Source organism: Psilocybe cubensis, chromosome 6 (genome assembly GCF_017499595.1).
Source record: "Psilocybe cubensis strain MGC-MH-2018 chromosome 6, whole genome shotgun sequence".
NCBI classification, from domain to species: Eukaryota; Fungi; Basidiomycota; class Agaricomycetes; order Agaricales; family Agrocybaceae; genus Psilocybe; species Psilocybe cubensis.
In genome coordinates, this window is record NC_063004.1 from 1456918 (window position 1) to 1472285 (window position 15368).

Consider the following 15368-nt stretch of genomic DNA (forward strand, 5'->3'; position numbering starts at 1 on the left):
AAGCACTCAGCACACAACTTCCACAAATACAACAACCCCAAACCAATAAATACCAATACCAAAACAAAAACAAAAAAAAACAATATAATATAATATACAACACACAACCCTCACTGCCACCCCTCCCCCGAATTCCGCACCAAAATGCGCGCATTATTCACAAACGCGCGGATGAGCTCGTCGAACGCGCTGCGCTCGTGCTCGGGCGCGGCGGGGTCTCCCCGTTTGAGCGCGGTGGCGAGGAGGAAGTCGGGCCGTGCGATTTCGAGTTCGAGTTCGTGGAGGGTTTGGGGCTGGTTTTTTGTGGTTTTGTGTTTTTGTGGTGGGGAATTGGGTGGGTGATGTGATGTGGTGTGGTATGTCGTAATAGCAATAAAACGCAAGTATCCAGGACGCGTGCGTAAAGGTTTCCAACGACAAATCGAACGAACAAAGTCAACAAAACGCATATACAACAAAACAAAAACGAAACGAAAGATGAGGTAAGGAAAGATGAAGGTGAGATGAACATGGAATGAAGAAAAACCCGACTTTTACTCACAGGCGCATTGGGCGACATCGAAGATGTAACCTGTGTCAAATCAATCTTGAACTCTTCATGCGAATAGCTTATACGGTCTTTCCGTCTCGTGTGTGTTGAAGTACCGGTAGGCCGGGGTACTGCAGAGTACACCGTACACCGTACAAAACACCGAACACGAAATGCGAAACGTGAAATGTGAGGTAGAAGGACATAGATGAAATGAGATGATGAAGAAAGTACGCGTCAGTAACCCATACTCCACACACAACACCAAACACCAAAAAAATAAAAGTAAAAGAAACAAAAAAAAACAAAAAACGCACCAGGAATCTCCAAATTAACACTAACCCTCCAATCCGCCTCCCTCTTCGGACTATACACATTCAAATCCCCAAGCCTAACTTTGCGCACGCACTCGATCACCGCTTTCGTCTTTTCGTCCGTCGTCACCCGCACCTTTTCCCCTCTCTCGCCTCTTTCCCCTCCACCTCCCATACCCATACCGCCGCTGCTACTACTACTACTAGATGCACCAGCGCCACTGGAGGAGGAGGGATCAAAAGCGTAAAAGCTGTCTATGAGGTAGAGGTGGCTGTACCCCAACGGGCTCGCGCCGCTCGGAGACTCCATTTTGAGTTTGTTGAGCAGCGTGTTGAAGTGTTTGTGTTGGTGCTGTTATGGAGTTTTCAGTATTCAGATGTTATATTCGGGTGGTAGATTTTGTGGACGTCGGATTTCGGAGAGAGAGAAAAAGAGGGTAGGTTAGAAAGCAGACGAAATGAGATTAAATTAGATGCGTAGGAGTAGGAATAGGAGGGACGTACGAGCGACATGTTAGACTCGAAGCGCGTGTCTGTTGCGCCCGGCGCGAGGACTGTGCGGTGCGGTGCACGATTCATTCAGCGAGAGCATCGGGAATTAAATTATTTTGGCGCCGAGAGAGAGAGAAACGAGAGACAAGGGACGACGGATGACGGAGGTTTGAGGTGTGCAGAACAACCGCGAACGTGAGCAAGAGCGAGAGCGAGAGAGCACGAGTTGTAAGGAGAGCAAAGCGCACGACGAGAACGCACACGACACACATAGAAAAAAAAAAGCAAAGTCAATCAACCAATCAATCAATCACCCCACCCCCACCCCCACCCAAAAAAAAAAAAAACTCACTAGTCTCAACAAGCACAGGCAACACCACCCTCCCGCCCGTCGCTCTATCCCTCAACAGCCCAATCTTCGCCTCAACCTCGACGCGCGCGGCGGGGTACTCGTGCGCATACGGGCGTGTGACGATCATGTGGTGGATAAAGTCCGCGATCTCCTTGATGAATTCGTCGAGGGGCTCGACGCCTAGGATTGAGAGTGAGAGTGGGGGGAGGGAGGTGGTTGTGTTGGAAGAAGAAGAGGCAGAGGTAGAGGCATGCCCGTTGGTTGAGTGAGGATCTGAAGAGGTGGGATAAGGCGGTGAGTCTGTTAATGTCCGCCGGGCGCGTTTTAGAGGAGGCGGCGAGGACGAACGTGGTTGCATCCTGACTGTTCACAAACAAAAACGAAAAAAAAGATATTCAAAGCTGACAGTAGTGCTCGGTGCCAATGTGAGTGCGAATGGAGAAATAGGTTCACTGCAGATCTCTCGCGTATGTATTATGTAACCAACCATTCTACAGCCACGTATACGTATGCTCATAAGTAAAATAATGGGATTTTTATATACAAAGTGGGGTCTACAATGTGGTAATAATCAACGGATAACCACCTTCAGTCTCCACGCAAACCCACTTCATGAGTCAAAGGTGAACGAGACGCCGACCTTGTGCGCAGGGCCAGAGGGGTTGGCGTCGTTCAACTTTTGGGTGTCAAGAGCAAGACCAAACGAGGCCTTGACACCAGGGCGCAGTCCCTGGGTGTATCCAAGCGCAATAGTACCCGAGTTGTTGATCTTGGCCTTGATAAACGCGGACGAGTCAAGGTAAGCCTTGGTGCCGACCTCGAGAGCGACGCCGCCGTGGGTGGCCTTGGAGTCGTAGACGGCCTTGGCACCAGCCTCGACGTCGCGGCTGACGCGGTGGTAGTAGCTCGCGGAGAAGGTGTTGAAGTTGTTCAGGCCGTGCACGGTGACAGCGTACTCGGGGGCGTTGTAGCCAATGGCGGCGGCGTAGCGGGTGATGCTGCCGGTGGTGACGTTGTACGAGGTCTCGGCGCCGACGAGGAAGCCATCACGGCCGAAAACGGTGTCGGCGGTAAAGTTGGGGCCCTGCAAAGGTCAGTGAGACGGGGGGAATGGAAAACGAACACGGACGGACCTTGAAGACATCGAGAGAGGCGCGGGTGTGGATGCCAGACTGCTTGTAGGCAGCGTTGAGAACAGCGGTCTTGGCGCCCTTGTCGGGGGTGAGAGAGGTTGCGAGGTCGAGCTTGAGGCCCTTGGTGATGAGGTTGTCTACCTCGATTTGGTTGCGGAGGACGTTGGCGGTTGTCCAGGTCTGGGTGAGGGTGAGGTTGTGGACCTTGTCAACCCACTTGCCCTCGATGTCACCGGTGATGAGCTGGGACTTTGAGTCGCGGGTACCCTGGACCTTGAAGGCGACATTGGAAGGGGTCTGGGTCTTGACCTCGAGGGTTGCGCCGTTGTAGTTGTAGTCCTTGGTGAGGAGGTCGTTGGAGGACTTTCCGAGATCCTGTTAAGCAGTATTTAGTGTTGTAGTAGCGGAGAAAGAATGAAAAGTGGAACCTTCCAGGAAGGGGGGACTGGCTGAGGGAGAGACATTTGTGTGGATAAACAGTGGTGGAGAAAAACGTATGGTTGGCAGAGGAAATTATGAGGAGCAGACCGTGGGAATCACGGGAAAGAACCGGATGACGACAGCAATTGCCAATCCACGCTTGTCTGCCCCAATGTAAATATATGTTTAACACTGTAAAGTATTGCCAGTCCAAATTGTAAAGCCTTGCCAGTGTACACTGTAATGCCTTGCTAGCTACACACTGTAAAGACTTGTTGGCTGTAGATGCTCTCCAGCAGTTCTAATAGACGCGTGTCTGTTGGTTGAACGCGATCACGTTGGCCAGTAGAACGTCATGCCCAGCACGGAGGCAAAATGCAATTTGTCGTCACCACACCCCGCATCGAACACTCAATGAACGTTGAACTCTCATACATGTAGAACAAAAAAGACAGGCGCCTCATGTAAAGCGCATGTATGATACGCGACGCGCCGTTTTTTTTCTCACCAGACGCGTTGTTATGCTCTGTTGTGACACGGTTCAAGATAGATCAAGCCGAGAAGTTTCAACAAGGGAGTCCCCTGGTTTCTCCCTGCTTGTACTACTAGTCTGTCGCTGTCGCTGTCTGGCATCTGCCCACCATGGACACCATCGCCGCACAGCTGCAGAACCAAGACTCCAACGACATCTTTTCTCTCACTGACCAGATCCTCTCTGACCGCCTCGAGTTTATAGAAGAGGTCCCTCTCTTCCTCTAGTACTCCCTACACACCGCTGACCAGCGCCCTCCACAGATTGGCTTTGGAAACTGGGGCAGCGTCTGGCTATGCAAGCCCAAGCCAACCATGACCAAAGACGGCGTCCTGCGCCCCATCGGTTCCAAACTCGCCGTCAAGCTCGTCCACAGATCAAAGACAGCAACAACAGCAGCCCGCGTGCGCTCTCTGTACTTACCCTTCCCCTCCTTTCACTTCCCGTACCTACAGCTTATTTATGTGTTCAACAGGTGGAACGAAATGAAGATTGTTCGAACCTTCAAATCTGACCCGCACCCGTCTATCATCCCCTTCCACTCATTCATCATAACGCCCTCCTACGCCCTCATCACAATGTACGTCCCTTCTCTTCCCCTTACTCCACACACATCCCGACGCGTCAAATGACGCCCGCCCTCATATTCTTCGCCCTAACAACCGCACTTTTATTGTCTTGTTTAATTAATATATTCCATTGATCGCCTCATTTATTTTACCCCACAGGACGTACCTCCCCACTCTCGTCCCCGTCGAAGTCGACGAGCCCAAAGCCCGCGAATGGTTCCGCTACCTCCTCTCCGGCGTCGAGTTCCTCCACAAGCGCGGCGTCGTGCACAATGATATCAAGTGCGCGTCTTTTCCTTTTCCCTTTCCCTTTCCCTTTCCCGTTCATCTTCTCGCGACATTCATGAGCATAATTAATCATTAATCTTTCCATTACAGACCTGCGAATATCCTACTATCACACAAGAACGTACCTGTCCTCGTCGACTTTGGCTTTGCCGAAAAGTACGATATGGACTCGGACACCGCGTTCCACAGTAACCTTTCCTACGGCACACCAGAGGTACCCTTCCTTCCTTCCCTCTCACCTCTCTGGTCATTGTCATTACCAACGCTAACCTAATAAACCTCACCTCACATCAACAGTACCTCTCCCCAGAGCGCGCGCGTGGTTTACCACACGACACGCGCAAATCGGACGTCTGGTCCCTCGGCATCACATTCTTCGAGATCCTCGTAGGACGCACACCGTTCGAGTACTCGGACGGCGAGCAGTTTAGTTCGAGCGAGGATCTGGAGAAGTATTGGGCGCGGACGGTACGTTCTCCTCCATTGAAATTCGCGTCTCTAAACACTAACACTAACACTCATTTATTTCCCTCTACACAGCTACGAGGCAAGTGGGTCGGCACATGGGACTTTTCGAAAGGCATGGAACGCCTTTTGCAGCGCATGATTGCGCCGAACGCGGATTTGCGGTGTACGGCGACGCAGGCGGCTAAAGACGCTTATTGGCTTCCGCCCACCTCTACTTCTACTTCTGCTTCACGTAGGGACGCTGGTGGTGCGAATGTTGCGCATAGTAAGTTACTTTTCATTTTCACTTTCCCTTTCCCTTTTTCGTGTCGTGTCGTGCCGTGTTTCGCGGTATTTCACGCGTGTTGGAACTTGTGATGACTGATGGCTAATGTACGTGTTGTTTTGTATCTAGAGCGCGCGTCAAGTTATACATCGTCGGTGGTATTCGAGAAAGACATGGAGAAATTGCTCAATATGACACCTTCATCATCATCGTCCTCCTCGGCGGCTGCAACGTGGCGTGGCGGGAAGGAGAACGCGCGTGTGCCGCCTGGGCTCGGGCTTACGAGTCCGCATTCCAAATCAAAGGTCGATGTTTTCAGAGATGAGCAGGATACGTCGATGTCGATGTCGCTTTCGTCGGCGACGAAGAGGACGCTTGCAAAGTCAAAGTCGCAGCCTCGTGTGGCTGTCGCTGTTGCGTCCAAGAGTACGTCGTATCCGCATTGCATGTTTTAAATCCCTACTCACTCGTTTTATAGTCGTCCAGCCGAGGAAACGCGCGGGTGCACCGCCCATGATGGACTTGTCGCCTATCAAAGCCTCGCCGAACAATTCGCCGCACCATAATGTCAACGCTAATCCTAGTCCGGCGACGACGGCGAAGGAGAATATTCTCTCGTTTAACAGGCTAGCAGCTACTGTATCTCTCAACTCTGAAAAGAAGAAGGCCCAGCAGCAGCAGCAAAGACCGCGTACTGCCGAACCGGGCTTCAATAGCCATAGCCATCATAATCATAATCATGGCAATGAGAAGGAGAACGACGCGGGTAATATCAGCATCTCCAACACCAACACAAACGCAAACGCAAACGGGAGCAAATTGCCGCGGAGAGCATTCGGTGCGCGGGACGTCAACGTGCCTAATGCTGTTGGAACGCCAACGGGCGCAAGAGCTGGTTCTGTGCTTTCTAAAAAGCCATCTGGAAATACGTACGGGCTGAAAGCTGTCAAAGTCCTCGGCGAGTCGACAGCCAGCGCGAATGTGAGTGTGAGCCTTGACGGCGGCGAACGCAAGCTCGCAAAAGAAAAAGAAAATGGGAAAGGGAAAGAATCGACGAGCGTGCGCGATCGTATGCGCGAGTGGGAAAGAGAGAGGGAGAGGTTGAGGGAGATGGAGAGGTTGGAGGAGATTGAGAGGGAGAGGGATGAGATTTATAGGAGGGAGAGGGAGGATAGGCGACGGAGGGAAGCTGAGAGGGAGAGGGAGGGCAGAGAGGAGCAGGAGGAGGAGGAGAGGAGGAGGGAGAGCTTGGAGAGGGAGAGGAGGAATGCGTCGCTTAGGCAGATCAAGATTCCTTTGGCGGGTGCGGGTACTGGTACTAAGAGTTCCGATTGGGATAAAGAGAATCCCGGCACTGGCGCGGGCGCTAATTATGCTTATACGGGCTCGTCCGCGTCGTCGCCTATGCTTCCGATGTTCAAGCCTACATCGCCTTTGAGCAACGGTGAGTACTTCTTGTTTGGGGTTTATGAATGTATTTTGGTTGATACTCGTACTCATCCTTTGCCTGTTTTTGTTTTTGTTTTTGCGATCTATTTGTAGCGATCCTCAATATCGGGAGGAATAGCAGTCAAACGTCGTTTGCCCGTGTTGGGAAGGAGTCGAAGCAGAACATCTTCAAGCATAGCATCAAAGCATCTATAGGTAACTACCCCATTTCCTTTCCTTTCCTTTCCTTTCGAACACACACACACACACACCCCGGCGTCCCGTCCAACCAAACGCATTTACCCCTTTCCGGCAATAATTAAAAATACACATTTGCACAGAAAGCTGACGACATACTTTTTTTTTCTTTTCAGATAAAACGGTGCAGTTCTATAAATCGTCGACGCTGGGCCAGGCTGCTGCTGCTGCTACTTCTGGAAGGTCCACTCCGGCGCGCGGGTTCTCGTTTGACGTAACTAGGCCCAGTAATAGTGAGGTTAAAGTGTCGACGAAGGAGGGTAAAGAAGTGGCAAATGCGACTGCGAATGCGAATGCTTGGGAGGATGAGTTGGTGGATGAGAGTGAGTCATTCTTTTTCTCTTTTCTGTTCGTTTTCTGTAAAGTCGATCGATGGTGGGATACGAAGGTTCGATGCTTCTCCCGCGTTTTCTTTTTCTGTGATGGGCGCTTTTTATTGGCTTCTTGGGGTGACCTGACTCGGTTGTCTCTGGAAGTGCGCGCGCGATTTGGTTTTCGTTCATAAAGAGGCGTGTTGCGAGGCGTTTTACTTGGACATGAGCTGACGGTTTTACTACCTTTTCTTCTTCATATGCCTATAGTTAACTCGCCACTGCCGTCGCCGCTGCCTGTCATCAAGAATGCTGCTGAGAGCGAGCAGATCGCTGCTGACTCGAGGATGGACAGGATGACCATCTGGATGCGCAACGTCGAGAGTATGTCGTGTCTTTTGCGTAGTGCCGAGGTTGTTGCTCATTTCTTATAAATAATCAGAGGTAGTTGAAGACGCGAAACAGAATTTCGCTGCGTCGTCGTCGCCCAAGGATACACCTCTACCTGCCCTGCCTCTTCCTCTCTCCCGAGGCCCATCTCAGAACAGGACGTCGCGCCTGCCGCGCCGCGTCCTAGCCGCCAGCCAAATTTTCCAAGCGGACGAGAATGGCAATATCTCGCCGATGGTGGATCAGAGCATGGTGTCCACTTCCAACTCTGTGTTCTTCCGATCCTCTGGCGACGCGTCGAAAGCGAGCATTGGACGAGCGCCGACGCCCAGCTCCGCGCCACCGCAGCAGCAGCCTACTACACCTGCGAAACGGACCTCGCCGCTTCCGGATGAAGGCTCGAGTAGGTTTGTTATACCGGAGATTCATACGCCTTCGAGGCAGAGACGCGCGACTGTGTCGACGCGCTCGCCGGAGCCTAAGCGCGCTGCTAGCCCTGTGGCGGATGATGCTGAGGGCGTGTCGCCTTCGAAGAGGAAGGAAAAGTCAAAGTCGCATGGGAATTTGCTGCAGAGGCATATCGTGGCGCCGATCGCACTGCTTGAGGCAGAGCTTGAAAAAGGTGCGTGTGTTTTTGTTGGTGTGCATGATCTCTATACTCATCTCATGGTCGATGCTTTCCAGTTCCTCCTCCCGAGCCTACTCCTCGCCTTTCGGAGGTGCTGGATAGGAGCTTGTTCATCAGTCCTATGGTGAGGTCGCAGGACGACCTGCTGGATAGGACGCTGGAGAAGCACAATGATGTGTCGCTGGACGATCTGCATGCGTCGCCGTGCCACGTCGAGCCGTACCCGCAGCGCGCGCGCAACAGCCACGACGTGTCGATCCCGGACACACCCAGCCGGCACCGCATCGAGGGTGTATACGACCGCTTCCTCATGGCTACCTCCGGCGTCAAGCGTCTTGGGAAGGGGTACCAGTCGGATAACGTGGGTCCGGTAGGGAACAGCGGTCATTCTGGCACGGGTCTAGGGCCACAGCATAACCAGCAGCAGCAGAGCAAAGGGCGCTCGTTTTACTCGACGAGGAGGCCGATGCCTGCGCCGGTGTCGAGCGAGGATTCGCAGCGCCGCGCGGCGTCTGTGGATGAGTTGGGGTTGTTTGGCCCGATGGATCCAGTCAGTGGCCCGGTGTCGGCGAATTGTGCGAAGGAGCAGTCGACGGGTGCGACGTCGACGCTGATGCGTAAAGCGATGAAGCTTATCGCGCCTAAGGCTAATGCCTCTAAACGGTTGTCGCGAGTCGTGGGCTGATTTTTTTCGGATTTGGCCACGTCGCGCGATGATGTCTGGTCTGTTTTCTTTTTTTTGGCGGACACAATTCCTCGGTGTCGTCTCTGTGTCGTGCTCCATTTGTTCTGGTTTTTTCTCTGTTCATATTTCCTCGCATCTCGCATCTCGCATATATGCATCACATTTCATTTCATTTCATTATTTCTCTTCTGTTCTGGTCCATCAATCTGTGACACTTTCATACAGTCTCAGTTTCTTTTCTTTTTCTTCTTTTTTCTCGATTATGCTATCCCTCACTCGACGTGCTTTCAATTTGTTCTCGAAACATCGCTATCCTACAAACCAAAACTTTGCTCTGCTGTCTAACTAACTATCTATCGTCCTCTTTTTTAAAAAAAACCTTGCTTTCTTCACTATACTTCCTGTTTTCTTTTTTTCCTACTTTTTCTTCATGTTTTTTTACGTTCCTCGTCTGTCCTTTCCGCCATCCGTTTTGTTTTCTTTTACTTCCCAATCCCCGATTGTACACTATGTACATACACCCACCCCACCCCGTACACCCCCGCACAGGGTACACCCACACCCACATCTACGCGGCACCCTGCGACGCGACGGTCTTTCACGACTTGCTCACGACTCACGACTTTTGATCGATCTATAACGAGTCACCACTGCCCCTTCAACGAACGGCCAGTCCCGAATCTCATGATAGTTACGAATCTCTCTTTTACTCGTTTACTCAGACTTTTTTTTTACTGTTACGTGTGTCTGTTCTTTTTCAATGTATATTTACGTCTCTGTTATGCAATGACATTGCTTTGTTCATGATGACTGGAAAACTGTCGACCAAGTTCATTTTTATCAAATTTTTTATGTCAGTGAGCCTTTGAAACGTATGAATAGGGGCATTGTGTGGTTGTGACCTTGGAAGCAAACAAAGTTACGCGACCGAGTCAACATTTTCCAAATTGAAAGGAATGAAAAGCGCTCAAGTGCAATCTATCACTAAACTCAAAGCCCGCGTCAAGATAACGCAATATACTGCTCGGGCATGGACGATAACCTAGAAGCCCCTTCATCTCTTCCTCCAAAAACGCCTCTCGGGGATCTCCCACCAGACGCGGACGAAGATCAATCCTCAGACGAAGAAGATGGCGGCTTGGACTGGACAAAGCTACTGTAATATCTGGTTTCATTTTGTTGCACTTTCAGACACCCAACTCATCTCATTTCATCTCGTTTCATATCTTATATCTGATGCTCCTACATACATACATAAAGCCCTGCGGCGGCACGACCTGTTATCCCCAAACGCGGCGAAAAGGAATTCGAACCGCGTCAGGGCGGCGGAACGAATCTGCAATTGCACGTCCTTGATCGGTCGAGGAACGCGATGTTCGAGACATTACGCGCTACACGGACTATATCCAGGTGAGTCCACGTAACATTTTCCCGTATCGTTCGGTCAGGTAGCTAATGTCGCTCGATGATACCTTTAGCAAAGTTGTCAGCTATGCGACTTGGCATGCAGATATTGGGCGCACGCACGTTACAGTTGCCCGTGGTATCCATTTCTCGAATATGGGGCATTCTGCTCCTAGATCAGTCCTCGGCGAAGACGGCACAGCTAAAATTCAAAAACGATTAGAACTGCTCCCAGAAGAAGCGATATATCTAATCGAACGAGGCTCTCTTTTTTGTTGGAAGGATATTGATTTGGATATGGGGATCATCCCAGGGATGACCGAAATCAATGGGTCTCCCATGAGCGTGCAGCAGGCTTTTAGTGAAATGATTGGCCGTGAGGATCTGACTCTGGAGAAATTTCAGGTTCGTGATCTACGCTCTCGTCTTCAAATGTGTTTTCTGACTCTTCCTGTAGGTTTACTCCTACCTTAAGAGGCTGGGATATGTTGTGACTCGAGCAACTCCGCCTGATACATATTATCCTGTCCCACCGCCTCGCACAGTGTCCAGTCCAACGTCCTCCATCTTGACTCGTATAAAATCTCTATTTCCTCTCTGGGTTTCCTCCATTTCACGCACTCTCTTTGGTGGGTTCAATTGGTGGAGACCTGTTGGCATAAGTCGCTGGTTCAGCTATGATAAAAGCTACCGTGAGTGTATATACTACAATAAATTTACAACATCAATTCAGACTCACAAAATAAACTCTAGCATCACTCTTCCGCGCCATGCGTTTCCTCCCGGCGGGACATGGTGTGCCTCTCAACACTGTTGGCCAAAAGAAATCAACACCCTATCAAATCTTTTACAACCTTTACAAGCCATCAACCCCGTTCAAAAAATCTGCTCCTCCCCCTCCTGATTTCCAGATTGTAGTAATCAAGTTCGTGAACACATATAATTATCTGCTCCAGACAATCAGCTCATGCTGCTCTCTTTATTTTCTAGTGCCCGAACTACCCCCATGCCGACATTGCAAGAACTGACAGACTTATTTGACGTCCTTCCAGAATCACCTCTACCTCCTCCTCGACAACGACGACCGCCGCCCGGCACTACAGCCAACGCACCTTCACCTCCAAAAATTGAGCCAGTCGTAACCCCGGCACCAAAACCTTCATGTATGCAAAGAGTATTCCCATGGATCTTCCCAACACCACCGCCCATCGCAACTACACCTGCGCCTCGAAAACTAAACCCTTTCATGGCCCTGAAGACAGGGAAAAAGATAATCGTCATTGCCGCTGTTGATGCCAGCAACATCAGCTTCTTTAGGTTCGGCCAGGGGGAATTCACTGAATGGCCCATGGTGTAAGAACGCTACGCCGGATAACCTCATCCACAAGTCCGGTGGTGATGATGATCGAAATGTTGTGATCAATTTTCGTTATTTACCTGAATAACCAAGGCCGAGACACCACCGCTAATTCACGCTTTGGTATCTTTCAACTTCTATGCATTGCATGCGACAGGGCGTGCGACTACAGGTATACGTGATAATACAACGGCGGCGGCGATTATAAAATGCTACAATGATGGATCTCTACTGCTATATGTAGTGATTGGTGTACAAAGGGCGGTCAGGCTAGGGTCCATGGATGATTGGTATGTAACTAGGAGCAGCAGAAGCAAATTGTCCATGCGGGATTCTGCCTTTTCCATCTATTGTTGGCGTCAGAAAAAACTGTTTGTGGGAATTGTTACCAAACATTCGATTGTACTCCAAGATACTCGGTGCCCGTGAAAACGGTCGTCTGAGGCTTTAGCGCTGCACTGGCGGTTGGAGCGTGTTCTACTCCATCTACGAATTGCTCAGCATAGTACTAACGCCAATGTTTATGAGATGCTACGAACTTGGGAAATTGCCACCATTGAGCTGCGCTTTGCGGATAGCCTCCTGCAGAAGCTCGTTCGCATTTTCTGGCACTGTGGACAGGATTCCAATGCGGGGCGGGTCCACTGATGGATGTGTCAAGTTTCCGAAATGGAATGCAACAATATTTCTAGAGATGAACCGATGAGTTGTTGGAAATTGACCCTACGAATCATGACACCGAAACCCACGATCTAAAAAATGGTGTCCCAAGACTCCAGCGAAAGAGGGCCCCAATGGAAGGAGGATCTGTGGGCACGAGATTGTCCGCCTGGCAAGCGACTGCGTTGTCTGGATCTAATTGACTGATGAAATCTCTAGGGTCGATGGGAAACATCTGCAAGTTCTCCGTTAAATTGTGATATCTTATGTCGAACAAGTGAATTTTCTTTTGCATACCTTGCCACCAATCTGGAATGCAAGCGAATGTGGGATATGACATGGAAGCTCCGCAACTGGGTATTCGTCAGTCCGGTGAAACGCCTGTGAAACTGATCCTAGGACATTGGACACCACATCCTCTGGCCCTCTCAACACCGAGTTTCCCTGTATGTTGTTTTCAGCATCGTGAATAGTAGTATTCATGTACAAAAATCATGTACCGTGTCAATAAGAGCTGAGACTCGATGACTATCAACACCGTTAGCTGGAATAGTAGAATCTGGCAATCTCTTGCCGTCCAGGAAAACACCATCGATGTCGATTTCCCACCGACTAAACAGCGACATGTAAATTTGCAGTATGCACACCAAAAATTCTTCACGCACTATGGATATATCTAATAAAATTTTTGAGCAATGATTTTGGCAAAAGAAAGGGGTTATTCGCACCTCTCCAGGAGCAAATGAGGGGGCTATTAAACCGCCCTCATCAGGTGAGTACAACCTGACGGGCACCCAAGTCAAGGTGGAATTGTCGATTCCCTCTGGAAGTTGTCCAATGGTAAGAGCACCTCGGCCGCTGGTGTCAATAGCAGTCCTTTGAGATTCGATCTATCTCCCAGATAAGCTGAATTAAAAATGTCATGGACAATGTGGTACAGTACGCACGGTAAACATTGGGTGATGTAAAGCACCACTTGCAGCCAGCCGCGAAAGTATTGGACCACTAGCAGGTGTCGCTTCTACAAAATGATCTGTTTGTACAAGGGCGCCAGTCTGTCGAGAATGCCTATCATGAGCCAGACGTACACGGTACCGCAACAGATAACAGTCACCTTTGCAGAGACTTCCTCTTGGATACGACTTCATGAAGTTACAAATAACCAACTAAAATTAGAAGCACATTTCAAATTGAAAGCTAAATTTACATTACCTCGCAATGGGAAAGCTTAAACCAAAGATCCCAGATACCTCCGCAGTGGATTCCAAGATATGGTTGGTTGTATCGTCAATTACTGCAAATGCCTGGTCGAGCATAGTTATGCCTGCAACCGACGCCTTATCAAAGGCCACAGTTCCGAAGGCGTACGCACTTGTCGAAGAATCGCCGTAATGCATGTCAACGTCAATGCCAGATGACACGGAACTGAAACTCATGTATCTGCTGCCGTTTGCACGTTCGCAGGAATTTAAATGGCAATTTTCGGAGAGGACCCAAAGGTCGCTGGATCCAGTATCTGTGAGACACAAAATGTCAGAATAAGGGTCGAGCGTAACGTAATTGAAGAAAGCATTATCATCTACGCACCTAGTTGAAGGGCGAACGTTTTCTGACCCAACTGAACCGGGACCGTGTACATTCTGAAAGCGCATTTCGGGATACTGAGAATACGCTGAGGTGTATTGACTTACAAGTCTATGAAATTGCCCAACCCCACGGAGCCACTAATTGTGCTAGCTCCGTCTCCAATTTGTATCCTTTGAGACCTCTCATTGGTCATGTTCAGAGGGTTGATAGGTGAACATTGGGTGGTCGAGTGGCCAAACAGGTACTGTGCTCCTACAAGGGCAACCAATTCGAGGATCCACGAGTACTGAATCACATAAGTTGAAATAAGTCCGGCATAAGTAAAGCCTTTAAACATTCCAGATGTTCGATAGATATTGAGAGTCGATTCGAGTCGTTAATAAACCTTGTTTTGAGACCTAGGGTACCAGCTAGGAGAGGGGGTTATAAAGGCGCACAGCGCAGTCGTGGTCCTTGAAGGTGGGGTTAAAGAAGGAACATCAGTTGCTATGAGGTACATAATAAACCACAGGACTATTCATGGAGAAAAATCTATAGACTTATTGAGAACTCGGTTGAAATTTTCCAAGATTACACCACATACGTGATTTGGATTTGATGGAATCAAGGGCCTCTCAGTTCTATGACATTGGATCGAGAGATTCACTGCATTGGTTTGGTGAGTAATATTAAATGAATGGGTGAGATGACGATATCTCAAAACACCCTTTGATGATTTGCCAATCATGAACTCCGGTGCGCGCTGATGACTGCTTGGTCGGTTGAGGTGTTCTTCTTTCTCACGGCGGTTAACGCGGATAAGCTATTCGATATGCTAAAAGCTCATTACAGATCCTGACGATGATAAGTAGATAATTTGAACTGGATTTAATGAAGCATGACTGCGCATGAGCGAACCTTTGTGATATGCCAACAAAACAAGGCAATGCTCGATGTACGTATATAGTTTGAAACCCGCCCAAAAGATAAGTAGAGTTCAATCATCAATTTGTGCCGGTGCCATGTGCTATTTGCGCGGGCGGCACTACGGACAAATGGAACTGAGATAGATAAAGTGAAGTTGAGCACATATTGTAGATGGATCATCATGGGTCAAAGTATAACTCGCGTTATTTTGAGAGGATAAACAGATCCAACTTTGAGTCTGGGTAAGGTATCGCATAGACAAGATCTTGAAGAAATATTTAGTAAACAATATAACATATTCTTCCACCCCTCAGAGGTAACAAGAGAATCGCGGTGATTTTGGATTCCATCCAACTAAATATCAGCGGAGCAATAAATTATACAACGACCAA

General features: G+C 49.5%; 5 protein-coding genes across 5 annotated transcripts; 2 read left to right on the forward strand and 3 right to left on the reverse strand.

The window, feature by feature from the left end:
* Positions 1-110: 110 nt before the first annotated feature.
* On the reverse strand, positions 111-2045 carry JR316_0006948 (mRNA-capping enzyme subunit beta; the record flags this gene model as incomplete). Its single annotated transcript, XM_047892693.1, has 5 exons — positions 111-293; positions 542-660; positions 847-1195; positions 1348-1397; positions 1688-2045. The coding sequence occupies 5 exons, from the start codon at positions 2043-2045 to the stop codon at positions 111-113; spliced, it is 1059 nt and encodes a 352-aa protein (XP_047747975.1).
* Positions 2046-2297: 252 nt separating this feature from the next.
* JR316_0006949 (Mitochondrial outer membrane protein porin) lies at positions 2298-3284 on the reverse strand (the record flags this gene model as incomplete). Its single annotated transcript, XM_047892694.1, has 3 exons — positions 2298-2771; positions 2821-3195; positions 3249-3284. 3 exons carry the CDS (start codon positions 3282-3284, stop codon positions 2298-2300), a joined length of 885 nt encoding a protein of 294 aa, XP_047747976.1.
* A 598-nt stretch (positions 3285-3882) lies between these two features.
* Positions 3883-9062, forward strand: JR316_0006950 (CBL-interacting protein kinase 6; the record flags this gene model as incomplete). Its single annotated transcript, XM_047892695.1, has 14 exons — positions 3883-3981; positions 4036-4187; positions 4248-4352; positions 4501-4623; positions 4720-4843; positions 4927-5097; positions 5170-5362; positions 5492-5788; positions 5841-6806; positions 6905-7006; positions 7165-7371; positions 7630-7743; positions 7802-8371; positions 8434-9062. The coding sequence occupies 14 exons, from the start codon at positions 3883-3885 to the stop codon at positions 9060-9062; spliced, it is 3852 nt and encodes a 1283-aa protein (XP_047747977.1).
* Positions 9063-10092: 1030 nt separating this feature from the next.
* Positions 10093-11823, forward strand: JR316_0006951 (putative tRNA-splicing endonuclease subunit sen54; the record flags this gene model as incomplete). Its single annotated transcript, XM_047892696.1, has 6 exons — positions 10093-10220; positions 10323-10472; positions 10541-10871; positions 10924-11158; positions 11220-11391; positions 11457-11823. The coding sequence occupies 6 exons, from the start codon at positions 10093-10095 to the stop codon at positions 11821-11823; spliced, it is 1383 nt and encodes a 460-aa protein (XP_047747978.1).
* Positions 11824-12208: 385 nt separating this feature from the next.
* On the reverse strand, positions 12209-14407 carry JR316_0006952 (Pepsin A; the record flags this gene model as incomplete). Its single annotated transcript, XM_047892697.1, has 12 exons — positions 12209-12309; positions 12363-12511; positions 12573-12718; positions 12781-12927; positions 12984-13095; positions 13149-13159; positions 13212-13373; positions 13431-13538; positions 13598-13625; positions 13696-13999; positions 14071-14123; positions 14175-14407. The coding sequence occupies 12 exons, from the start codon at positions 14405-14407 to the stop codon at positions 12209-12211; spliced, it is 1554 nt and encodes a 517-aa protein (XP_047747979.1).
* Between the last annotated feature and the right edge of the window lie 961 nt (positions 14408-15368).